Consider the following 25974-nt stretch of genomic DNA (forward strand, 5'->3'; position numbering starts at 1 on the left):
GATGCTCCAAACTGTTACTCATGGAAATCATTGCAGGAGGCCTGATTTTCCATGGTGGCTTCCAGCAGGTTTTGGAAAGTTTCCCTGAGGGATGTGTTTGTCACCCTTGAGTCCTTCCTTCCCAGCAGGGCTGTGGCAGGAGTGTCACAGGGGACCAGGTTGCTCGGGGTGCTCTGCCTGTCCCTCACAGGGGCTGTTCTCTCTCTCCACAGGGGAACGGGGCCGACAAGCCTTTGAGAAGATGGACAGGATCTGCTGTGAGCTGAGGGAAACAGCTCAGGAGGCCGAGATTGAAATCACAGTGTTTTAGCAGTGGGATGTGAGGAGCTGGATCCCGTTGTCCTCACAGCCACACGGGTCCCTGAGGGTTTGGTTTTGCCTGGTTTCCTCCTGTCCTGTCCCTGCTTTCTCCTGCCCCAGGACAGGTTTATTTCCAAAGGGAACAGTTTGTCATCTCCATGATGCAGCCTGGAATGTATTTTCTGTCTCTCAGCACATGATGAAATACTAAGTGCTGGACAGATCAAAACTGAGATCTCTCAGAATGTGGATCCAGGTCTTAACTGGAGTTGAATCTCCATCTTGCAGGGATTAGCTGCCCTGCTCCAACTCTGTCCAGTATGATCAGTTTTCCCAGGAAGTGCTTTATGAATTTGGCATTCTCCAAGGAGAGAAATGACCACTCTCCCAGACCAACTGCCCTGTCAGTAGAACAAATCCAGCAGCACTGCTGGGTGGTTTCCTTTGCTTGGGCCATTCAGCTGCAGAAGGAGAACCTGCTACTGCCTAAGTCCCTTTGCAATTGCTGCAGCTCAGCCAGGCCCAGCAGGGCCAGGCTCTGTCAGTGTGTGCTCAGCTGCCTTGTGCAGCTCTGAGTGAGGAGGGACAGGTTTGTTTTTATAAAATTCTGGGTTTAGTCATAGAGCAAGACTTCTCCTCCTCATCCCCCAGCCCTGGCAGGCAGGGTGCCCATGGGGAGCAGCCTGGCTTCAGGTGCAATACTTGAAAGGGGGTGGGATTGTGTGTACAGATTTTTATATATATATATATATATATATATATATATATATATATACACATAAAACTTTTCTATTTGGTATTTATTTGTTGGATTTCATACTGTTTTCTAAAGTTCTAATAAACCATTTGAGACAAGTTCCTGGGAGTGTTTCCTACTGCTGTGCTTGCAGCCCTGGGGACAGGTAAGAGGCACTAAACCCCCAAATAACAGGGCCCTGATCTGCCCTGCCTGCTCCACTTTGCTAAACTCTCTCTCCATTTGTAGGTTTCCCTAAAAATATAAACCAAAGGTAAGTACTGGAATTCAAACATCAGGATGTGCAGGCTGCAGCTGCAAACAGGGTCAGCATCAGCTCCTGCAGAAACCAAGCAGCGTGCTTGAGTTCCTGCACTTCTTACCCTTAAAATGTAACTGTTCAATGTGAAAGACCAGAGGAGGGAAATGCAGGTGGCAGGAGAGATGGGGATCCTCTACTCTTTTACTGGAGCTCTGCCTCCAGGAGGTTCTTACAGCAACATTTAAATCTCTTTACTCTCCAAACCCACCCCCCAACCTTCATGTGCATGTGGGCCAAGCAGGATCCTGTGGCTCCAGCCCAGAAGCAATAACACATTCAAGTGAGTTCTTTAAAAAAAGAGTTTTATTGTTACAACTAAAATGAGAACTGAAAACTTGTATGGGAGATTGAAAAACTGTACAGTTGTACTCTAACCTGGGAGGCCCAGCAGCGGCTTACACAAAAGACAAGATACCTGAAACTGTATTATACCAAAACATTCAGCTTTTTTGTTGAGTTTTTACATTTTTTTATAAAAGTTTATTCTATGGCAATCTGTAAAAAAGAAAGACCTGATGAGTAAATATTTGCTTAAGGCAGATAGCAGAGCAGCTCACTAACTTTCTAACGAGTCTAACATGGATGTTTGTCCATTTCCAAGAACAGGTTACCCAACACCCCACTGTGCTACGGTATATACACCCCCCAACTACCACAGACAGTACAGGACAGCAAACAAAATGGGCACAGCTCAGCACTGCCAGCCCTGCCCACACCTCCCTGGGCTCTGGCACCTCACTGTGCCCCACACAGGCTCAGAGCTGGGCCTGGAGCACAGGAAAGGAACAGGCACCCAGAGGATGCTCAAAGCTCTTCTGTCATCTGCAGGAACTTTGGGCAGAATCGTTTGCCGCTGAATAACTCTGTATTCAAAGGAAGGATCCTTTCTTTTCCTGCCATACCCAGGATTTAAAATATTCCCTCTTGGGAAGGTGGCCCGAGGTGGGCTGGGTGTGTTTCCTTCCCCAGGTGTCCCAGGGCCAGGGAGGTGTGGAAGGGCTGCCTGAGCTCTCTGGAATGTCTGTACTACACTCACTCAGCTGAAAGGAACATGCTAGCACCGGGCACACGGAGCACACGGGATCCCACGGGAAGTCATGCCAAGGATTAGGCGAGTACATGGGCTCTGATAAACACCAATCGGTCCAGTGCTGAACAGACACTCAGCAACACCCTCTGAACCACAGCCACTAAGGATCAGGTCATGCAAATATCATTTGGGCACATCAGGAAGCAGGAATATATTTCTGTCACCTTTCAAGCACGTGGTGTTTCATTGGGACACCAGACTTCACATGCACTTTAATACAAGGGGTACAAATGGTGCCTCAGGGCAGGGTCCTGCCCACGCTGCAGAGAACAGTGGGGACAAAGCAATCACAGAATGTATCTTAAATACACAGATGAGCCATTATATATTACCATTTTTCTATACTCATTTTTCCTGTTTCCAATAATATAACTAAATATTGACTGATTACAACATTCCTCCTTTCAAGTACTGGTCTGACCAACAGTCTCACAGGTAAAGGATTGATTCCCAGTACTACCTGAGGATTTATTATTGAACTCTTGAAAAGCCCTTGATGCAAGCTTAACAAAACACAGAAGTAACTCCCACCCCCACCCACCCCTTCACCTACTCACCCACTGAAGGAAGAGCTACACCTACAGCCAGCTTGGCAAAAATAAATACGGAGTGGAGGGGCTCCCCTGGGCTCCTCCACAGCGAGGGCTGCACTGAGGGTGGTTAAGTGCTATCAATCTAGAAAGACTTTAGAAATAAAACAAATCAGTAACACTGCTGCAGATCAGCTGTCACGGGGCAGTTCAATCACTACAGCTCCCAGGAGTGACTTTGCTCCCGTCCTCTGCACCACGACACGAGCAAAGAAATCTTTGCTGTTATTGTTGAAAGGATTCACAATTTGGTATATTATATATATACCAGTAATTTGGTATTACCCCGAGGACCAGCACTGGCTGCTTGGTGCAATGCTGCCTTCCAGTGCCAGTCCTCCCCACACTCCCAAGCCTCCCCAGCAGCACTTCAGCCCCGGCTGCTGCGGGAGCCCAGGGCTGAGCCGTGGCTGCCAGAGCCAGGGCTGGATCTCTGCCTCCAGCAAAGCAGGGCACACCAGCACTGCCATCATAGCCGAGGGCTGCTCCGAGCCCAGCACGGCTCCTGCTGGCCTGCTCCTGGCCAGGCAAGCTCCCAGCAGGGAGTGCTCTGGCTCTCCCCTGCTCAGAGCCCCACGCTGGGCCGGAGGGAGCAGCTGCAGAGTGAAACTGCACTTTACATTCCAAATGCTGAGGTTTAAGGACTGGTCCTTCCACGGGCCACGGGCATGGCCCCACTGCTGGTGGACATGGTTTGGTTGAATTTCCCTTTCCTGTTTCTTTCCCTCCCCTCGACCTCTCCCAACCCAGAATATAAAAGTAAAAACAGCTTTAGAAAGGATGGTGCAATGTAAAGAGGCATATGTGCAAGTAGAGTGCAACAAAAGTCAATGAGGAGATACACTTAGTAAAGAAAAAAAAAGAAAAAAATCAAAGAGCTGGACGTGTTGGGATACCCTGAGCAAATGCAGAAGCCTGGTTCTATCAACACAAGTAAAACAATCAGCTCTTTAAGAACAATTATGCCAAGATTAAATATATCAATACCACAGGCACTGCCCACAACTCAGTCTTTAAAGATGAAGCAAATTTAAAAAAAAGACAAAAAACAAACCAAAAACCAACCACAAACACACCTCCCCTTCCACAAGTTTACATTCTTCAGGTATGTGGGTTTCTTTTTCTTTTTTTGGGAACTTGTCAATGTAAGTCATGTATTTGGTTACAACACTTGGAGAGTACAAGCAAGTTTCACTTGTGCCTAGTTTTTCTGAAACAAAAGAAAATGAACTGGCTTTTTAAAAAAGGCTAAAAACAACAATGTGTTGTAATTCTATTATTTAGTTAAAAAAAAAAAAAAACAAAAAAGGAAAACAGACTATTTGGCATTTTCTCTGCTTACTCCTGAATATTTCAAGGCCCTGAGATTACAATATTATGTTCTTGGGACCACAGGGCTGGATAAAACCCTAGTGCATCAATTCTCTCATGAAGCCCTACCCGAAGTTCTGGCCTTTCCCCTACATCTACCTGCTGTGAGCCAAGGCTGCCCTGCCTCGGGCCCGCGGAGCCGCGCCGGCCGGAGCGGCGCTCCCGCGCCCGCCCACGGTCAGTGGAAACACACCCTGTAGCAGAGGTAAGCTCCCGCCGTGAGGAACGTGAACATGCAGATATTCACGAGGAAGGGCTTCCAAGTGGCCACCACGTTCTCATCCTCCTCCTCCGCGTTCTCCTTCACCGACTCCTCCTTGCAGGGCGAGAGCCGCGGGTTCTCCCCAACAGTTCTCCTCCGGGGTTCAGTGTCGTGACTAGTGCTGGGGACAGAGGGAGGGACACTCAGGGCTGGGTGGGAACCAATATTCCATGCTGGGCTGGCCGTGGAGGAGAGAAGCCATGCAGGTGCTCCAAGGGCAGGGAACACCAGAGCTGGAAAGCTCTTGGAGCTGCAGCAGCCACCAAAGCTCAGCCTGTCTACAGTCAGGACACATCTGGCTGCTCAACAGAGGTTTAGGAAGAGCTTGGGAGGATTCTGTGCCCTTTAAAGAACAAGCTTTAACCACCACCTGCTTTCACTGCTCATCACAAATCTGTACCAAGACAGGCAGTGAACAAAGCCAGCCCACACCCACAGCTGGTGAACACCAAAGTTCTAAACTCGAGCACCTGCCCAGAAAGGGATGGAACGTGGCTGCCCATTCAGCCCTAACTCCCAAAGAGCACCTCAAGGTGGAAGTGAGCCCCTCCTGCCCTGTGCCAGCCCCTGCCTGTGGCTCTGCAGAGCCCAGCTGCCAGGCAGGGAGTGCTTTACCTGTCTGTGCCGGGGCCAGCTGCCCGGGCCCTGCCGTCCGGAGCCGCCTCCTCCACGCTGCTGACTGAGCTCCTGATCTCCTCCTCCACTGCCTGGGGCTTGGCCAAGAGCTCCGGGGGCTCGTGCATCCTCCCGTTGTGCAGCTCTGAGGTTCTCTTCGGGGGCCTGGGAGGCGGGGGGGTGTGTTCAGGGGGTGGCTCCAGGTCTTCGTTGGAGAGCTCCTTCCACTGCTCCTTCAGGGAAGGACAAACCATGTTAAGCTTTTCTCTTTCAAGCTGCTCTGACTTTAAACTTTACCATGGCAGAATCTTTATACCCCATCATTTAATTCTTACAGTGGTTCTTCATTTGCATTGAAAAAAACCAGAAAAATCAGGCACAAGAACTCCAAGCCCAAGCTGCATCCACTATACAAAACATATTGGCCATATATGTAAGAAATTCTAATCTGCTTCTAAAAAACTTAGGCAAAAAATAAAATCTATTTTGTTAGAGTTCTACTTACCATAAAAAACCCTGATGAATTTAATCATGACACTTAAACTTCAGGCATATTAGAGAACTTGTACTGTCTGAAATTCCAGGGGAGGCTGATGCAGCAGCTCCACCCCAGTCACTGTGCAGGAAGGCACAGGAGGCACCTGCTACATAACAGGTACTTTTGGAAATAAATAAAATACAGCGCTTTAGGTTGTGACAGATTGTAATGATTGTACCTAAAAACTCCATAATATGAACATGTACTGAAGCTGAAGCAAGCACCAAATTTGAGGCTTCTTTCCATCCTGTTCCTCCCACCCACTTGCTGCAGCTCTCTGGAGCTGCCAGGAGCACTCACTTGCACTGAAGCATCTCCCATGATGAATTTTGCCCCTTCAATAACAGCTAGGTAGGAGAAGCGGAGCTGGTCTGCAGTCTGGATGAGCCCCATCCTGTACTTCCTCATTTCCAGGAGAACCTGCTTGACGTCCACGGAAGAAGGATCTTTCCGTTTGTCCATCTGCAGACAAAAATGTGAAACGTTTTCTGCTCTGGTGAGGTTCACTACAGTGACTCATTTTGTGGTAGGGCCTTCATACCACCCTCCACAGTACAGAAAGAACAAACACACACAACTGGTATCAGCAGCTCATTACTGGGTCTCCAAAAACAGTGAGGGGAAAATACTGAGCCTCAAATATGCTGCTTTCCCTGAAGGCAAAGCCTGTCTTCATGAATCACTCTGAAAACTGGAGACTTCCCTTGCCAGACTCAAAATGGCCACTTAGGAACCAGACCTGCCTTGGAATTACTCCCAGAAGAGCAGAGTAGAACAGGGGCAGAGCACAGGAACCCTCCCCAGCCGCTGCCCCGGCTCTCCACGGCCACCCCCGCGCTGCCCAGGGCAGGTGCCCTGCAGCATGGCCCTTACCAGCAGCAGGCAGGTGTCCACCAGGCAGAAGGTGCCCGACCTGCCGATGCCAGCGCTGCAGTGCACCACGACGGGGCCGTGCCCGGGGCTCAGCGAGCCCGACTCCCGCACCTTGAACAGGAAATTCAGGAACGACGCCGGCGACTCCGGGACGCCAAAGTCGGGCCAGGTGGTGTAGTGAAAGTGCAGAATCTCCCGAGTTTCCTGGGTCTGCAGAAACAGGGTTTGGGAGCTCTTTTAGTGTGGGTACACCGGTCAGAAGGGCTGGGAGCAGCTGACTGAATTCTGAGGGCAAAGTTTCACCAGCCTGAGGGAGCTTTCGTAGCTGCACAGCCAAGAAACTAATTACAAGTAACGGTCTCTTGTTGTGAAGGTCCCCACTGGGAGCAAAGGGAATTGGGTAAGTAAATTTACTTATTTTGAGTTTAGTCATTCCAGTGCAGTTCAAAAGCTTGTGAGACTCTGGGTATGGCTGAGACATTAAACTGCCTGGAGGGTCCCCAGGAACATCTCATAAATACCCAGGAGTTTCATTTCCACAACATCTCATGCAGGATCATCAAATCCAGGTCAATTCATCACCACCAATTTCAAGCCCTTGCTGGTGAGGAGGTGAATTTCACCCCAAGGAGAACAGGGACTGGGTGAGACCCGGTACTCACGGTCAGGTTTTCCAACTCCAGCTGTCGTACTGTGTAGTAGGATTTGATATCTTCAGATATCAATGTTAGTTTCAAGTTTGTATCTTCAAAAAACATTTCTTTCTCTTCCTTCTGTGGCCAGTACTGTGCACACTTTACCTAAAACCAAGCAGGAGACACATAAATGTCATTACCCACTCCTGACAGAACTGCAATTTTCTTCTGAAGGTCTCCCAGAGAGATGAGCTCTGCAGGGACTGCTGCATGCCAGGGACTCTAATGAGCCAGCCAAATAGGAAAGCAGCACATTTTCAAGTGTGCAGGAAAAACCTGGAACTAAAACACTCATCAGCAGCACAAAAAGGAAATTCTGCACCCAAAGTGCTGAGACTGAAATGTGGGGATCCTGTGCCTGGGAGAACCGGCCCCTCCTGCTGCCCCTGAGCCACCCTCTGCCCTGGGATGGGGTCACCCTCCCCTCTCCAGGCTCTGCACGTGGCTCAGGCCTCTCTTTTCAAAGGACAAACAATGTGGCCAAACCAAGAGTGGAAGAACGATGCTAAACCAGCAGCAGGCTCAAGACTAAGAAGATTTTGGACAGCATTGTAATAAACAGAAAACCCCTTCAGCATTTTCCTCACAGGTAGACTAACAGTGGTTTTGCTCAAACTAATTTTAGTTTATTTTGGAAATACATCCTCTTGTTTATCAGGGTGCACAATGCAGTTATAATTCTCTGCACTTTTTGTCTGGATTTGTAAAAGTTATAGCAATTGCCTTTGTGTCTAATTTCTCCACAAATGTGTCTGCAAATGATATTTTGTTGTGCTGCACTCTAAGTCTCCCACTGCTGTTTGCTGAGGAGTGTAAGCACTGCCCTAAGGGATCACAGTCCTTTGTTTTGTTCAAAACTAGAGCAGTGCAGAGAGGGAGCAGGAACGGTTGGAAAGGAAGAAACTATTGAAAAATTTGGTTACCACATCTCTTTTGAAGATTAAGTTTCACTTGTAGTACAAAACCCAGCAAAACACTGGAAAATCCAGGCTGCAGTTTATTAAAACACAGCTCATTGCCCAAGAATTTTCCTGATTATTGGGAATGTTTTTCTGATGATGCAAAAGCCTGTACCACCCAGTTATCACTGGTGGATACCCAGCACACTCACTGCCCTCCTCCAAAATGTCTTTATACATTACGACACTGCATTCTGCACAGCAGTGACACTGGAGGGGACAGTGTGCCTCGGGGCCACTGCATGATCAGAGCTCAGTGTGTGATGGAAACCTGGAGCCCCAGAGCTTCTCTCTCTGCTGCAGAGCCACCTCACACTGCAGAGCCCTGAGAGGTGCGACCTGTGCACACTGAGAACAACTCCAGAGCCCCTGGTTAGCAGCAGAGCCTTCCATTTGTGTGGAATCATGGTGTGCTTGTGTTTTATTTTAGCCAAATTCATGAGAAATTAGGCCCTACATTTACAAACCCAGTGATTTTCTGACTGCAGTAAGATCAGTTCACAAGTATTCAATTCCAGGTACAATATCTTAGACAAAACTACTTGCAGTCATCCCATCCCGTACTTTGGGGTGGTTTCACTTGGTTTTTTATTACAGAAAAGCATAAATGTGATGAACCCATAGCTAGAGCTGGGTGAGTACTTACGGATCCCTTTTCCATCACTCTGTTCAACATGACAACACCACGGCTTTTCTGTTCCCAAACCATCTCCCAAAAGTGACCACAAGTATTTGGCAAAGGTCCCTGCAGAGACAGAATCCCCAGAAATAAGCATTATTTTCTGTAAATGTCAGTGCATTCTTCCCCAGTAAGAGTCCCTGCACAAGGCAAGAGATTTAAACAAGTAACAAGCAACTTCTCATTCAAAACTGTAAAAAATGCAGTGAGACAGCTTCAAGTTCCAGGTTATGAATTCACCCATGAAAGCATGGTTAATCTTTTCCCCCCATACATAAGAGGAAGAGAGACACAGTCTCATTTGTGAGAACAGAACTGGGAGTGAAAAATGCTGCATTTTCTTAGGAGAGATATACAAAGGTCATGGGGAAATAAACCCCACTGACTAAAAGCAAAAATAACATCTCTGTCAATCTACTCTGCAATCCCTCATCCTTACTCATGATACTTGACTAAAGCACCCAGAAGACTGAAAGGATGCAAAATCAGTTAATGAATTATCTGGTTTTCCAGAATCTTCACACATTTGCCTTGGGACTGAATGAAATAGTGACTCCTTTTAAAGACTATCTATCCTCAAAGTAGAATTTCCTACTTCTGCCATGTTCCTTTGCCATTTTCTACTCTGAAGCCATTGCTCTGGAGTTTGGGTTTGATCCACTCCTGTGCTCAAACAGAAGAGCAGGTCCCCAGAAAGAAGGACTGGATTGGAATGAAGCCATTCAAAGCCATTAAATGTGGATCAGGACAGTAAGCAGTGTCAGCCAGCTGCACATCTGAGTATTCCCCAGAGCTCCCCCTGTGATCAACCCCCATCCTGGGGCAGGGCAGTGAGAGCTGTGCTCAAAGGACCATTTTCACTTTGCACACTGCTCTGCCCATTTCTTCCTGAGAAGATTTATCTCTGTTCTTTAGAAACAGGAAGGAAGAGCTGTCACTTGAAAATATTAATTCCAGTCTACCTTTATCTAAAGTGTGGGAGGAAGGGGTAAAAAAGAGCCAAGATTAGAGATCAGGACAGTCTCCAGGGAACTGAACATTTAGCACAAACAAGAAGCCTGGCACAGTTGCTGCCTCTCAGAATAAGACAACAGGGCATGTGGGTACCTTTAATTTGTTATACAGATAGGTGTGGAATTGACAGATTCAGGGAAAAGCAGTGACTTTTATACACACACAGATGTTTGTATGCACTTAAGTAGCTTTACAATAAAGAAAACAAACAGAAAACCCAAGAAAAACAACTCCAGCCACCATAAGATTTTTATTATCCACTGCCAGCAGTTACCTGGGTAAGGATGTAGCTCCTTTGGGCCTCTTCCATTTTTATCAAACTAGCATTGATATAGTCATTGTCACCTTGGTTTAGCTTAATTCGACTGTGATCAACTGCAGCACAATTAGAAAAGACAGGTTAATGAACGTGGAACACAGCACATCCCCATCAGCAGGGGGTCAGTCACACGGCTGAGCTGTCCTGGGCAGAGCAGGGCTCACCCACTGCTCATGAACACCCACAGAGCAGGGAGCACAGCTCACACTCCACCCCCTAAGAACACCCTGCAAGAGTGAGGCCCTGGCATCTGAAATGATCCCCACTGCAATCTGCAAACCAGATCACACTGACCCATCCATTCACTTATCAACCTGCTGGTTTTAAATAAATCTAATTACACAACTTATCTTTCCAGCTTAAGCATTCAAATACAGTCTGTTCAAGGTTGTTAAATGTTTGTCTTAAGCATATATTGGGGAAACAGGACAGAGACCCTTTATTCTTATAGATATGCAGCTACTGTTCCCAACCTGACCACCCCTTCATGCGCAGAAAAAATGATCAAAAATCAAGAAATACAGCAAATGTAATTGATTTGCTCTTTTGTTAGTCACTTGCTCAACTTGGGCCTGAAGAAACCAAACCACCAACTAAAAAAGCTAAATACACACAAGGGTTCCCACATTTTGCAAGAAAGCAAACAGACTGGGACCAGGATTATCTAAAGGCAACAAGGAATTTGTTACTCACAACCTCAAACATTAGAACTGCTTAGTAAAGCAAACCACGTGCAACATTACTGCCCTGGTTAACTGCCCCAAAGGCTTCAGGAGCTTTTGAGCACCAAGGCAGAAGTTCTGTGCCCCAGAGCAGCACCCTGCCCTGGGACAGGGCCCCTGAGCTCAGGCAGTGCTGCACCCCGAGGGGACACGTGGGCCAGGCCTGGCACTGCCCTGTGCAGGGAAAGCTGCTCAGAGACCCCTGGGAGCTCCTGCCGTGTCAGACACATCCAATATTATTTCTGACCACATCCATGGAGCATCATTTGTGCCCTGTGACTGCAGCCTGGATGCCAGGCAAGAGCAGGTGGCAGTGGGACTGTCCCTGTCCCTGTCCCTGGGATGGCAGCAGGAGAGGCGGCTGCAGCAGCACAGTGAGCTGTGCTGTACAGGACCTGTGCCCAGAGCTGCATTTCCCCAGCACAGGGGACACAGAGCTGCATTTCCCCCAGCACAGGGGACACAGAGCTGCATTTCCCCAGCACAGGGGACACAGAGCTGCATTTCCCCCAGCACAGGGGACACTGAGCTGCATTCCCCCAGCACAGGGGACACAGAGCTGCATTTCCCCAGCACAGGGGACACAGAGCTGCATTTCCCCCAGCACAGGGGACAGAGAGCTGCATTTCCCCCAGCACAGGGGACACAGAGCTGCATTTCTCCCAGCACAGGGGACACAGAGCTGCATTTCCCCCAGCACAGGGGACACAGAGCTGCATTTCTCCCAGCACAGGGGACACAGAGCTGCATTTCCCCAGCACAGGGGACACAGAGCCTCATTTCCCCAGCACAGGGGACACAGAGCTGCATTTCCCCCAGCACAGGGGACACAGCCATTTCAAAACCCAGCTGTGCCCTGGGAGCATCCCCTGTGCTCCTCCTCTGCTCCAAGGAGCTTTTCCAGCCCAGCTTTCTCTCTGGCAGAGCTCTGTGCCACTCTGCCCCCAGGAGGGGCACTGCTGCCACCCGTGCTGCCTGGCAGGAGGCTCTGCTGGGTGAGAGCTGCCCTGAAACCAGCCCTGCAACTTTAGCAATGCTACTTCAACCCCCAGTCTTTAGCAGAAGAACTCAAAGGTAAAGCAAGTGTCTTATACAGACTCTGCTGTGTGCTGCTCTTGTATAACTCTGTAGATATAAAAGCATCCTGTGACACCAGTCTCACAAATAAATAAATAAATATAATAACAAAGAGTTGTCTTGGGTGCTTATCCACCCAACAGAATCTTGTCCTTACAAAGAACATTTAGCTGTGAGAAGTCATTAGAAGTCAACGTCTAATAAACAATGGAAAAGACAGTGTACTTACAGGGGCTGACATCTCTGTACCTATTTCTATTTTTGTTTCTGGGATGTTTGGCCACTTTACATGGAAAATCACTGGCTTCATGCCTGATGTCCTGAAACAAACAAAAAAAACAACAAACCAAACCCTGTTACTTACGAATCCATCTAATTTCATACCATTAGCTATTTTAAGGCAAATACCCATTTGACTTCACATCTTCATGTGAGGGAATTCTGGACAGAAAGCACTTTGGGCCTCCAATTAAGAACTGAGTTTAAATTTCTAATTTAAATAACAGTATTTATTAAAATAATATTAGTTTGCACAATAAAGCAGCACAACATTCACCAGACATTATGCTTCCAGCTCCTGAAGGAGCAGGGTCTCTGCCCCAAAGCACTTCCACACAAACTGCTTTAAGCCCTTGTTTGCAGCTTCAGTGAAAATGCCAACCCTGCTTCTGACTCAGCAGCAGAGAAAACATTAATTGTGATAGAACAGAACTTGTCTACCCCCCTGGGCATCACACACACACACGGGTGATTTGTCTGAGACCACTTTCATCATTATCCTGAGTTATCAGCACGATGTCACAGAGCTGCAGTGGTACTCAATTGTTGTGCTCAGCTAAAACATGCAGCACCTCAAACACACCACCAGGGCTCTCTCAGTTAGGTTTTTTCAGATGCAAATAACGGCTCAGCTATCGGAGACAATTTCAGAAGTTAAAAAGAATTCTGCTGCCCTTGGACATTAGTCCCTATTTGCTGAAACAGAATTTCACATTGCAAGTAAATACTGTGCAAGCACAGTTCTGCATATAAAGAATCATGTGCAACACGATCTTTTCAAGTGGGCCATCTACTGCAGCACATTATCTGTTTATCTCTTGTGCTGCATTATTCAGGTATGTACCAAGTTACCCCGAATGCTACATGTCAGGAGAAGAGCTCTGATTTACATAAAGCTGCCCAAAATTAGCACAGTATTCCAAAACTGAAATAAGGGCTGACATCAGCTGCCAGCTTTTTATAACTGAACTCATGGCTGCCAGTATTTCTGCTTATGAAGAATGCAGTCTGGAGAATATGATCTGGACTGCCACAGTCTAATATCTCAAACATGAGGCAGCTAAAATGGGTGTTTTCGGAAATTTGTCTCTGACACTAGCTTGGTGACTTTGTACTTCACAGGGATTTATTCTCCCGTACTGACTGTACAGGATTAATAAGAGAAAAAAAAACAGGGAACTGGGAAAAATGGTTTTCTAGATCACTAACCACATCTCCCAAATGTGTGTTGAAAATCCCTAACACCCAATACCAACGCAACTCCCCCCCAACTCAGGATTCATATTATCAAAGCATCAAAATGCAAACCAAACCAAGATCCCTAAGGAATTTTTCTGTAAATACTGGGCTATTTCAGCAGCAGCACTAACACACAGTTTCCTTTCACAGCATTAACAGATTTGAAAAAAACTGTCCCCTCTTTTAAAATCAAATGGATCAAATGCTTCCTCACAAAATGGAATTATACAAGGGAACTCTAATACAAAAATATTACACTGAAGCATCCACATGTGTGTGCACACACAAACTACTGCCAGTCCCCAGGAGTTCCACAGATTCCAATACCAACATCAGGTATGTCAGGAACTGAAAGTGGCAATTTATTGTGCAGGGAATAGAGAGCTGGCTGTTATCTCACCAGCAAAGATCAGCTCTTTTTCAAGATGCCACAGGGCCTAAAGGTACTTGGTGAATAATGGAGTTCTAGAGATGCTGAACTCCCGCAGGCACAGGGAAAATGGAAAGAAACAAGCCACTGGTGTGCCTTCAGCAGACTATTTTAAAACAGCAGTGTATTTCTGGAGCATGTTTCAAGAAACAGGAAAAACCATGGGCTGGGGGTGGGATGGTAACAAAAGAGGGATGGAGGCATGGCAACAGGCGAGCTGCTGCCTGGTGTGAAAAGGCAGCCAGCACCCAGCACTGCTGAGCAGGAGGAACACAGGAAAGCAAAATCCTGGAGAGCAGGCAAGCCTGCACACCACGCAGGGCACACTCTCCTCAGCAACATGGGGAGAGTGGTTTGGAGTTTTGGTTGGGTTTGGTTTTTCCTTTTTTTGGATACAGAAGTTGCTAGAACATCCCGAGTGACCAAAGGAAATTTATCATCCCAGGTCACTTCCAGGATATGAAGCTGACTTTAGTGGAAATGCAATTGCCTTTAACAGAGAACATGGCTGGAGAGAAACCACCCAGTGCCCCCAGGAGTGACCCACAGCAGCTGCGTGGCCACGGCAGGGCCCTGATGGAGCCACACCATTAGTGACACCACTCAGCTCCTGTGAGAGCAGGCTCAGGACGTGCTCAGAACAGTGCACAAGGTCTCCAGGCTGGAGAAATCAGACTCATTCACAGCACGGAATTATTGTGCTCTGAGGAACTTGAAGCCAGAGATGTCACGAGAACCGAAGGTAGGGGATGAAGGCAGGGATTCACGAAGTTACAAAACACCTTCTTGAATCACACCAGTCACACTGCAGAGATCCTGCCTGTCGAAAAGGAAGCTTGACATTTCATTTAAAAGGTCGTGCAACATAAAACTTTAAAGAGGAAGGGCTAGAACTGAAGTCAGTTTTCCAAAGTCAAATGCTTTGGGTTTGGAGCATGAGTCACTTCATGCCACTCATCTCCTGGTTTTAAGCCCTGTTCCCCCAATATTTGGGGTGGAAAGAGGAAGTTTGCTGAAGCTCTGCTCTTCAAAGGGGAACTTCCTGTGGCTCTGAGCACAGCAGCACATCGGGTTTCACTCTCCCCATCCTGCTCAGACCCCAGCAGGAGATTCACTAAGACAAGATGCACCTCAAAATCTTCAAGTAAATATTATGTAAGACCACAGGAAGAGGTGGCCATGCCATCATTCAAGCACACTGTGCAGATTTGTGTATCAGTGTTTAGAGCAGACACTAAAGGTGCAGTCCCAACGTCTTCAGCTCCAACACAGACTGCCAGGAAGCCTTGCAGCAGGGCTCAGTTTGGTCACACTATTTAATTGCACCATAAACTCTGGAGCAGATCAGATTCAGAGATAACAACTTACTGTCATTTTAGCAGTTCTGCTCCTCCGGGAAGCAGCAAATGCCAAGAACTTATCAGGAGCTACAGAATTGCTCCTAATCCATCTACCGAGGCACTCACAATAAGAACAGCACTTCACAAAAATTATATATAAAGACTTACATCAAAAAGTAATCTTAGCTTAAAAAACAGGTTTCCTCTTAAAGCTGCCACTGAAAAAAATGATGACACATGATACTGGAAAAGGTGGAAGAGTAAAAAGTTACAATGAAGTCAAGTGGAAGTGCTCTTTCCCCAGGATCACTCAGGCTGGTTTCAGAATGGAAATACCCCAGCAATCCAATGAGGTTGCAAAGAGCTGTAGAGAGGAGCACAAGAAAACCAGCACGTACCACCAGATCCACAACAAACACCTACTTCACACAAAAGGGAAAAGGTCTCCAGATTCAGCATGGGAGAGAGCAACCTGAGGCCCTGAACTCACTCCCCAACAGAAGAACTTCACAAATACATAAAGCACACAACTGCTCCTGTAGCCCACCCTGACAAGGAAGATTTGATTTCTTATCCTACGTTAAGCTTACATCAGAGTACTTGGGCAAGAACAAGAAATGAGGATGTAACTTGTAGGTAAGAGGAAGGTCATCTAAAGATCAGATAAATGAACAGACAGCTGCATAACAACATAAATCTTAACAAGCAGCTGCAGAATTTTAGCCAGCTAAGTGAAATAAATGTGGATTTTAATACCCTTTTAAAACATTTTACCTGGTCTCCTAGTTTTGCTTTCAACTAAGATATGGTAGTGTTGATTTGCTTACTAATTTCCCTCAAAAAAAAAAAAAAAAAAAAGAAACCAGTTGCCTGCTATGTGAAGCATCTTCCTGAGGTCGAGCAGCACAGAGAGGAAAGGACAGGCTTGTTTAAAGTTCAACACCACTATCACACGAGGTTAAAATAAATAAATAAATAAGAAATCACACACTTGCAACACAGTTTCCTAGAAAGCCCCCTGCTAATTCAGCACTGCCCGGGCACTGTGAGGGTTTGTGACACCAGTCAGCTGCTGGAGCACGGAAATAACCCCCCTGGAGAATGTAAACTGGGCATGGCTGCCATACTCAATCATCTCAACACGTGGCAAAGTGGGCTCATTTTTCCCAGGCCGTATTTATCACAGCCAGCAGGTATGACAGACTATCAGCACTGACCAGTTCCAACATGCCCCACTGGAGAGGCTCCTGACAGCAGCTCCTGCAGTCCTGCACTGCACCTCTGGACAGGGAGAAGCTGCACACTGTAAATGCTGGTTAACACCTGCACCCGAATGGCTCTCAGGGCTTGGCTGCACCTCCAGAAGGGAGAAAGCCACAGACTTGTGCCACTTCCAAACTGTACCAGTGCATTTATTCTGCTGTTCCCAGAAGGAAGGCACTGCTGTCAATAAACCACAGCAATACTGCACAGCTCAGCGGCTCAGATTGCCTCAGTGTCATCTGCAATGGGTAAAAACTGATTTTTCAGTTCTGGTTCCTGTGAGTGTTGCAACACAGACAGGGAAATCAAAGAGCTAAACTCTAGTATCAGGTTAAAGAATTACATGAGACTTCTCAAATTTCAGTAAGTTCAAAATATAGTTTGTCCTTGAAATTTATGACCCATAACAGAAGAAGTTCAGAGCTGCTGGCAGGAACATTCTACTTCTGCTCTTTTGTAGCCATGTACTCACTGCCAAAACAGGAAACAACTGAATGGAGCGTCAGCGTAAGAAAACAACTCAAGTTCCCTTCTTCTTCTTCACATCCATCTCTATTTTTCCTCCCAGATACTCAATCTACTCCAGAAGTGCATCTTGGACATTATTGGAAGGATAGAGACGTTTGAGAATGTGAAATGGCTTTCTCTTGACAGCTGTTGTACAAAAGCAAAGCTTGCTTTCTGTATCATCACACAAAGTCAGTGCCAGGAAATAAACCACACTCTCATTAAAGTGTCAAGAGGTTCTAACTCACTTGCTCTTCTTCTGTAAGAGAAATAACCACCACGATGAGATCCACATCTTGATTTGCCCAAACATTAGGGGTCTCTACATAAAGAGTTCTGGTTTAACCTCATCTCAAATAGACTGGAGTATCCCACAGACCAGATATCCCCATAACTCCCAAAGGAATTCAGTCTGCCTAGCAAATCCAGACCTTAATTTGTTTGCAGTATGGGTTTTGTGCGAGTTTAAAAATGTATCATTGCTGGCCCGTAGGGCATTCCAGGCTTCACAGACTGACAACTGTGGTTATAAACAGTCCTGCTTTCCTAGATACCAATATTTTCATTCTGACATCTCACAAGCCATCCAAGAGCATTATAGCTTCTACAGAGCTACCACCAAAAAAACACAAACAAAACCCAAGGCTTTGGAGGCTTCAGAGGAGAAAAAAAAGACAAGAACCCTGCAAATGCTAGAACTAAGGGAGGGATAAGAAACACTTCTCACACCTTTCCATGTGCTGCATAACCAAGGTATTTCCTAGAATTTAGACAAGCTGCACACAGTATGTTTCAAGTTGGAAACAAAAGGACAAGAAATGCCCCCCACTGCAGAGAGCTTACAGTTCCTCAAGGGCATCTCTGGCTTCATGAAACAGGAACCATGAAATGATTTACCATGGAATTTTTACCTATGTTCATTCAGAGCCCTCTACTCTCAGAGATACTGTGCTGATAACCTCAGTTAATGTTAAGTTAATGTACTATCTCCCCCAAATCTTGCATAATCCATTATCACCATTCCGCCAAATCTTGTGTAACCCATTGCCACCATGTAATCTTAAAATAAATGAACTAATTTGATTAATAAGCAAATAAGATAATCAAAGGTAAGTCTTGCTTCCCCACCAGGTAACACATTCAAGGTCTTACCAGTTAAAAGCTGAACAGATCTTTACAGACTTTTTGTCCTTTTCTCCCATTTTTGATCCCAGTGTATGCATCCGCTCCAAGACTGGCTCTGAACACATCCTGCTCTTCTATTCACTTGGGCATGCTGGCACACTGCCCGCTGAAAGAATACAAATTTGCAGAATATCTGCTGGTACCTGCAGCTCAGGAGGAATCTGAAAGGCCACCGCAGAACCAGGATTGTTCCAGCAGAGAAGGACATTATCACCTTCTGCCTGAAGAGACTCCAGGACACTGCTTAGTACTGGATCTACTGTCACAGTTGAAGGCGCCCTAAATCAGTTGGGAAGATCATTAACACACTCATCTAATGACCTGTGCCAGCCCACTGCAATGAGCAGGAGCACACAGAACAAGCTCTGTGGGCTCCATGAGTAATATCACAATGAGTTTGAAAGCAACCAGCCCTAAGAATCTGAGTTCCACTCTTCCTCCTAAGCCTCAATGAAGTTTTTTGAAAAGAGCCTTCACTTTAGATTAAGACGTGCACTTCACATGCACTGAGCTACAACCGAAACTCGTCTGTGGTGTTTGTGTCCTTTCACCTTTTCCTGGAAAGTGTGTTGACTAAAAGCCAAACAAACAGCACAGCACTTTAGCTGCTTAACAGACAAACACCGCAGTCATTTCACTCAGGACAAATATTTTAAAGAAACAAAATAAGATTGCAAACGTTCAATTTATTTTTACAAAAAAGAAATGCCAACATTTGTGTAGTTGTCTCATCAGCAGTTTAAACTCACATAGATGCAGAACCACCACAGCATTATTTTTAATCTTTTTGGAGACTATATGAGTTTAACACATCTAGGTTACCAACTGGTATCTTAAAAATACTGGTCACAGTAACAGATAACAAGACAAGTCCAGTATTCCCCATCTCCAGTGACATCTGCTCATCTGTGACATGCAGAATTTGCTAAAATACCAGAACTACCAAAGAAAAAAGGGCAGTCTGCCATTTCCATGTGATCTTATCCTTGTTGAGATAATTTCCAACATAAGGCACCACGTGTGAGAGAGCTACTTGCCCAGCACACAGCATGAGCAGAAGGCAGAGAGAAAACCAAATTCAGCCTGAGAAGGGAACTCTACTGCTCCAGGGTGGCCAGAGGCAGCTCCACACGAGGGGCATTCCCACAACAGGGCCCAGCCAAGCTCACAGCACCTTCCTGTGTTACGGAATTAGCCAGGAGAGCACAGCACAGCGCAGAGGTCCAGCAAAGGGAGATGCCCCAGCCACGGCAGCTGCCAGGACACACGATCTGCTCTGCCCGGCCTCTGCTGGGACAGCACTGAAGGAAAAGGACAAGTGTTCTAAACACCAACCACACCTTCCCGGGAACACTACCTCACCAACTCATTAGCTTTCCCTTTCGTCCTTAATTGAGACTAATTAGGGAGCAGCTATGAAGCACCAGGGAGTTTAGTCAGGAGTAAGGCTGGGACTCCCTCAGGGACACGTACAGGACCTACAAATACACGAGACCCTGGTGTGGCTAAAACTTCCAGCTACTACAAAGTCATCATCTCTCCTAAATCCATCATTTTGCTTATCCAGAAGAGATAAATTATTTGTCCCAAGCTTTGGGACATTCTATAGTTCTAATCCTTAAGGCAATCCTAACAAGTCAGAAAAAGAGAAGGTTTTTTAAATGGTCTCCTAGTGGTGATGTTGGGGTTTTTTTCAGTTTGATTTTATTCCCATACATTTAGTACCAGGACAATTCCCTGGAAGGCACATGATCCCCTGAATAACATCACAAGGATTTCTAACCCTGGATTTAGCAAACAGGACAATGCCTCTCACACTTCTCAGCCCATTCTGCAGCACTTCAGTCACAGAGGTGAGGGAGTTCCAACAGAAGAAAACAGCACCTCTCCTGAAAGGTGCCATTGACTACATTAAAGGGGTTACCAGTAATGAAGACCAAAGAAGTTTACATTACTACTTGAAAACAGGAAATAATCTGGCCTCAGAAATTCTGGTAGGTGCTCAAAATAAGTATTACAAACTAGGTGGAATCAGAGATGTCTACACAGAGACAAGGTCAGAGCAAAACCTCCACCGACATCAGAACCACATGTGCCTCAAAACAAAAAATCTGAGTTGTCAAAGAGCTCCACACTCCCCATATTCACTTATCAAGCTCTTTACAAATTCAGCAACTTGACTTGGCACCTTACAACACCTCCCAGAACCACAGGACACAGTGAGTAATGGGCAAGCAGGAGACTTTGTTACACCCAAGACTTATCACCAATTCCTTTTGGTTATACTGTTAACACACCATCAGCATTTGCTGCAAAGGGAAAACGGGCTGGTTGTGAGAACGTGCACACACAATCCTTTGCTCATCACAGACTCGGAGCTACAAAAACATACTTCTAGGGTTTACAAAGCAAAATACCACACATTTTTTCACATCACTGCTATTGTCCTTTGAATACCCTCATGTCAAGTTTGTTGTTGTCATTACATTCCAAAATAAACATCTCTGCCTTCTTGGACTGCTAAAACATCACAGGCTTTCAATGAGAATGAGACCTCATGCTGGAGCAGGGATTTTGATCTGCACTCTCTCTTCCAAACAGCACTCGTGTCCTCCCCGAGGAGTGGTGCCCCAATTCAGCCCCAGCAAGGACAGGCAACACCTCTGCGTGGCTCCAAGGGCTGCTGCTTGTGCTCTCCCAGTGGGGTCATTCCCCATCTCCTCAGTTTCTACCTTAGTGTTCCCCACTGCCATTTCAGGAGCCCAGCCCTCTGCTGTCACCCGCAGCTGTGCTGGGACAGCTCTGGAGCTCTCCTTTCAGCAGCGAGGCCATTTCTCTGGGCAATTCCTTTAGGCTCTGCTAGGAATGCTTTTTCTTCCCTGGTTCCTGGAGGCAAGGGCAGAAAGCTGTAGATGAGCTCCCCCAGCCCATCACGAGCACTGTGGATAGAAGTGGCCCGGGATGGGAGCACAGTTCAGAGCCAGCCCTGGGAATCCTGCACTCCCCTCGCAGCCCTGGTGAGAAACTCCTTGTCAACACAAAAGCACTGCTAGATTTACTCTCAGTGGTGTATTTCTGTATTTTCCGTGATGACACAAAGCCAGAAACAAAAGCATTCTCACCTAGGAATCGGAACTTCTGGAGTTCGCCTCATTTTTATTTTCTTGGTTTGAAAGTCTCTTATCATCATGGAAACAGGATTTTGTGAACACAGAGTAAATTTGCAAGCCTCATTTTCTACCCCCAACACTGACTAAAACTAAACTCAGATTTTATCTATTATAATTTATAGGATAGAGAAAGCAAACTATTGGTGTTCACAGAAGAAAATATGAATTACAAAGGCTTTGCTTTAATACTTATCTGCAGTTAAGCGAGTTATATATGCATTTAGAAAATACGGCCAGCTAAAGCAGTTTTAGACACCAGCTTGCCATATGCTATGTTAAAATTAGACTGACTTTTTTTTTTAAGGAACAAATTTATGCATGAAGTAGATCTATTCCATACACTCAAGTTTTGAGGAATGCTTTTTTTCATCCAGTAATCTTTGCAGAAAGTTCCAAACAAAGGTTAGTAGAAAAAAGAAACTAGTTCAGAATGTGATTTTGAAACTATCTTCACAATAGCTCACAGAACTGCAAACACTTTGTTCCATTTAAAAAGTAATGGACTGGTTGCACTAGAAATGCTTATTGTCAGGGTGATAAATACACAACAATATAACTTTTAGAAGTAATAACATGGGTATCATTGAAAACTAGAGACCTTGTAAGATGGCTAAAAATAGTAATTTGAATTCCTAGCTTAGTCAGCTTGGCCAGAAACAGCTGTGCTCACTGTAACCTCTAATTAGTTTGCATATTGTAAGAGCCCCAAAGATTTTTTCCCTCTCCAAAACCTACTAAATTAGCCTTCACAGCACAATGCTGTTACCACACCAGATGCAACAGAATATTCAGACTTCAGAGACTTCCCACTACTCTTTCTGAAGTGTTTCATTTATAAAGGCAGATATTCTCATTTGATAAGGTCAAGGCCAACTCCCCTCCACCTGGAGCACTCAGAAGAGCCTGCCTGGAAAGAAAGGTCTTGGTTCTAACACAAGTAAATTGTTTATTATCTTGAAACAAAAAGCAAGGTCAGAATTTAACGCAAATTTCTCTTCCCTCATGGCTAAGGGGCGTTCCTCTGCATAAATAATTTAATTCACACTGGGTATTCCAATGTGACTCTAAAAGCTAAACTGAACTTTCTCATGTATATGCACAGGTTAATGAAACAGTCACACCATTGCTACAGTGGGGCACATGTTCAGACCATGCCAGTGTTATTTTTCTATTTAGAATGCTATGGGACAAGCAACAGCCATATTTCCAACTTTCTACTAATTCCATAAAAATTCTCCAAGAGATACGGTCATATGTAGAGGAAGTACTAAAACACACCAGAAAGGGAGTGGAGGAATTGTTATATAGGAAATTGTGAACTCTACTTTACCTATTCAAAAAATATCATTAGCTACCTCTTATTCAGTGGCAAACTTCATTTCCTTGAAGCTGTTTGCACCGTGCATTGCTGTACTGGCTTTCTTGAGAGGCAGACTTTAGTCAGATGTATGAGGGGCAAAACTGAATTTATTTAGTATCAAGGAACCCCATGCACCCAAAAAGATGAACCAAATGTTACACAGGTACCAGCTCCAGAATGTAAGTGGGTCTGCATTCCAGCTGTTCCCTACAGTTAAGGGTACAAGACCAAACTCCAGCAAGTTCTGATCTATGGCAAAAGAATGTTTCACCACGTTGGCCACTAGCAAGCAGACAGGCAATGGAACTACGGATTCATTCTGCCAAAGCATGCTCATTACACTGTTACTAAAAGCTTTTTATCATTTCTAACCTAACAAGATTCCAAGAGTTTAAAGAGAATGTACAATTACCAGGATTGCACAATGCAGGCTCATGCCTCTGCATGCAGGGAAAGGTCAAACTCGAGCTTTGCTCTGCAGCAGAACCAGCAACCAGCCCTGCTTCCCGTACCTTTGGTTCTCAGCACACGGCCCAAACCCCTCTTTGGGAACTTAAAGTAGCTGCAACTGCTTAGCTACCATTTCCAGAAAGAAGTTTTAAGTGTCTTTTCTTAAGAAAGGCTTTCAGACAGCAATTGAAGGGACTTGCTGGATTACAAATTGGCACGAACAGCTTCTTTCAGCTGGGATCTGTTTAACGTGGTGGTTGCAGTTATAATTACAGATGCCCACTCCACTGTACTTAGAATATTCAAATTTGGAAAGGAAAATCGTAGTGATGATTAAAACCATACTGAATTCACTGAATGGTGCAACCTACAGGTTGCCAAGCTACTGCAATGCACACAAAAACCTGCTGAGAACAAACAGTACTGCTGAAAACAGATGTTAGATAAAGCAGAATTAGGATACTCCTGCTTTTCCACACGACTGTCAATTTGTGTTTAGGAAAGCAATCTAAGTGGGCTAGGTTAATATCAAACCTCACAGATTCTGAGCTGCTCAGCTCCCACTAAATGGCCCCAACAGTTTGGGGTGAGTCAAACACTGCTGCCGTGTCCCCAGCCCACACCTGTGTCACTGGTGTGTCCTGCACAGGCAGGGTGGCAGTGATGGGGACAGCACGGACTGCCCAGCCCATACCTGTGTCACTGGTGTGTCCTGCAGTGACAGGGACAGCACGGACTGCCCAGCCCCCAGCTGGCACACCTGTGTCACTGGTGTGTCCTGCAGTGACAGGGACAGCACGGACTGCCCAGCCCCCAGCTGGCACACCTGTGTCACTGGTGTGTCCTGCAGTGACAGGGACAGCACGGACTGCCCAGCCCCCAGCTGGCACACCTGTGTCACTGGCATGTCCTGCATGTCCTGCACAGGCAGGGTGGCAGTGATGGGGACAGCACAGACTGCCCAGCCCATACCTGTGTCACTGGTGTGTCCTGCACAGGCAGGGTGGCAGTGATGGGGACAGCACAGACTGCCCAGCCCATACCTGTGTCACTGGTGTGTCCTGCAGTGATGGGGACAGCACGGACTGCCCAGCCCCCAGCTGGCTCTGGGGCAGGATGCCTGGAGGATGCACCAAGGTTTAACAGAAGTTGCACATAAAAGCACAATGTTTATGCAACTACTTCCAGAGTAGTAAACTGCTCTGAGGGTCAGAGAGAAAAAGGCAATAGGCTTTTTGGAAAGGAAAACTTAACCCTTAAATACTTACAGCAGAGATGTAAATGTGTACGACAATCCACCTATGGCCAGCGAGCCTGGGAACTGGCATAAAGACAACCCCTCCCATAACCCCAAACCAGCCAGCCAAGATCAAATGGATTCAGTATTTTTATTTCTCCAAGCTGGAAAGCAATGCTTCAAGACAGTGACAGAACCAATCCTGTGTTATTAGAGGCTGTTTTAACTGTCACTATGGGGACAGAGAGCTTTCATGCCCAGCTGTACAGGACATCTTCTCATCTGAAAGCAACTGAGAGTTTATAAAAACAAATGTCAGTGTTAAACAGGGACATCACATAACCAAGTTAAATGCTCACAGACATCTTAATGCAGGACAGATTCGCACTCTGCACTCCAGCACATGGAAAAGACTGCAAAACTTGACAAGCCAGGCCTTCAAAGGGCTGTGAATGCTCCCATGCTAATGAAACAGACTGCAGCGAGAGTCAGCTGTGTGCATCAGATGAGATAAACAGTTCTGCCACTTCATACATCTACTCATCCTGCTAGTTAAAACTAATTAATTCTGAGAACTAAACCAGCTGATTTAGCACAGCCAAGCAACCCTCACAACTTCTACCTCTCGTAGTGGCAGCATCCCCTCTGGAAACACATGACTCCCATCACTTCCAGCACTCCTCGCCAGCCCAGACAGTGCTGCACTGAAGCCACCCCACCCCAGGCTCCACCAGACTCTTCTTGCTCATCGTGTTCCACTTCCTGCCAGCTGAAGCCAGTTATCAGTTGTGACTAAACACGCTTTATCACTTGATGCCTACCTCAAATCCTCATTTGCAGCTGTAGGACAGATCTGGAACACTTACAGAAAAAAAATAATACTAAAAAATGCAGTAAGTATCTTTAAATAAATCCTTCACATCTATCACAACCCTTTCCATTCCCCAACCCCAAAAGACAGCAACACCAAAGGCTTCTGAGCACTGATCCACAAATAAAGGTTATCAACTACCAGAATCACACACAAATGCCTCCTTTAATATCAACACTGCTGAGGGCAAAGCATTTTTAGATTATATTATTCTTCTGTAAGTATTTCAAGACAATTTTGCCTGTAGACAGAGAGTTTAATATGCAGAACACGTTGTTAGCAAAGACTTTGGAACAAGAAAACCCAAAAGATGTAGATGTTGTTACATGAAAGCAATAAATGTTTGAATGTTTGCTCCTCACTGGGTAGCAATATTAACTTATTATCTATTCTTAGAAGATAATAAGCACATAACAGTTTTACCACCCCAAATTTCATGTGGTGGAGAACTCAGCAGGCAGAGCAGCACACAAGGAATTTC

General features: G+C 45.9%; 2 protein-coding genes across 3 annotated transcripts in view; one reads left to right on the forward strand and one right to left on the reverse strand.

Moving 5' to 3' along the window:
* The window catches only part of RIPOR3 (RIPOR family member 3), a 40234-nt gene extending 39065 nt beyond the window's left edge, over window positions 1–1169 (forward strand). For both annotated transcript variants that reach the window (XM_064391152.1, XM_064391153.1), the window contains one exon: window positions 213–1169. In XM_064391152.1, the coding sequence (XP_064247222.1) occupies window positions 213–310 (98 nt within the window). In that variant the 3' untranslated portion in view covers window positions 311–1169. The remainder of the gene's footprint in view (window positions 1–212) is intronic.
* Window positions 1170–1643: 474 nt separating this feature from the next.
* PTPN1 (protein tyrosine phosphatase non-receptor type 1) overlaps window positions 1644–25974 on the reverse strand; it is a 32094-nt gene continuing 7763 nt past the window's right edge. The window contains exons 2-9 of the mRNA XM_064391154.1: window positions 12392–12482; window positions 10319–10419; window positions 8998–9096; window positions 7360–7497; window positions 6698–6907; window positions 6125–6286; window positions 5287–5519; window positions 1644–4792 (exon numbers count right to left, since the gene is read on the reverse strand). Of these exons, the coding sequence (XP_064247224.1) occupies window positions 4588–4792; window positions 5287–5519; window positions 6125–6286; window positions 6698–6907; window positions 7360–7497; window positions 8998–9096; window positions 10319–10419; window positions 12392–12482 (1239 nt within the window). The 3' untranslated portion in view covers window positions 1644–4587. The remainder of the gene's footprint in view (window positions 4793–5286; window positions 5520–6124; window positions 6287–6697; window positions 6908–7359; window positions 7498–8997; window positions 9097–10318; window positions 10420–12391; window positions 12483–25974) is intronic.

The sequence above is a fragment of the Passer domesticus genome, chromosome 16, assembly GCF_036417665.1.
Source record: "Passer domesticus isolate bPasDom1 chromosome 16, bPasDom1.hap1, whole genome shotgun sequence".
Lineage (NCBI taxonomy): Eukaryota > Metazoa > Chordata > Aves > Passeriformes > Passeridae > Passer > Passer domesticus.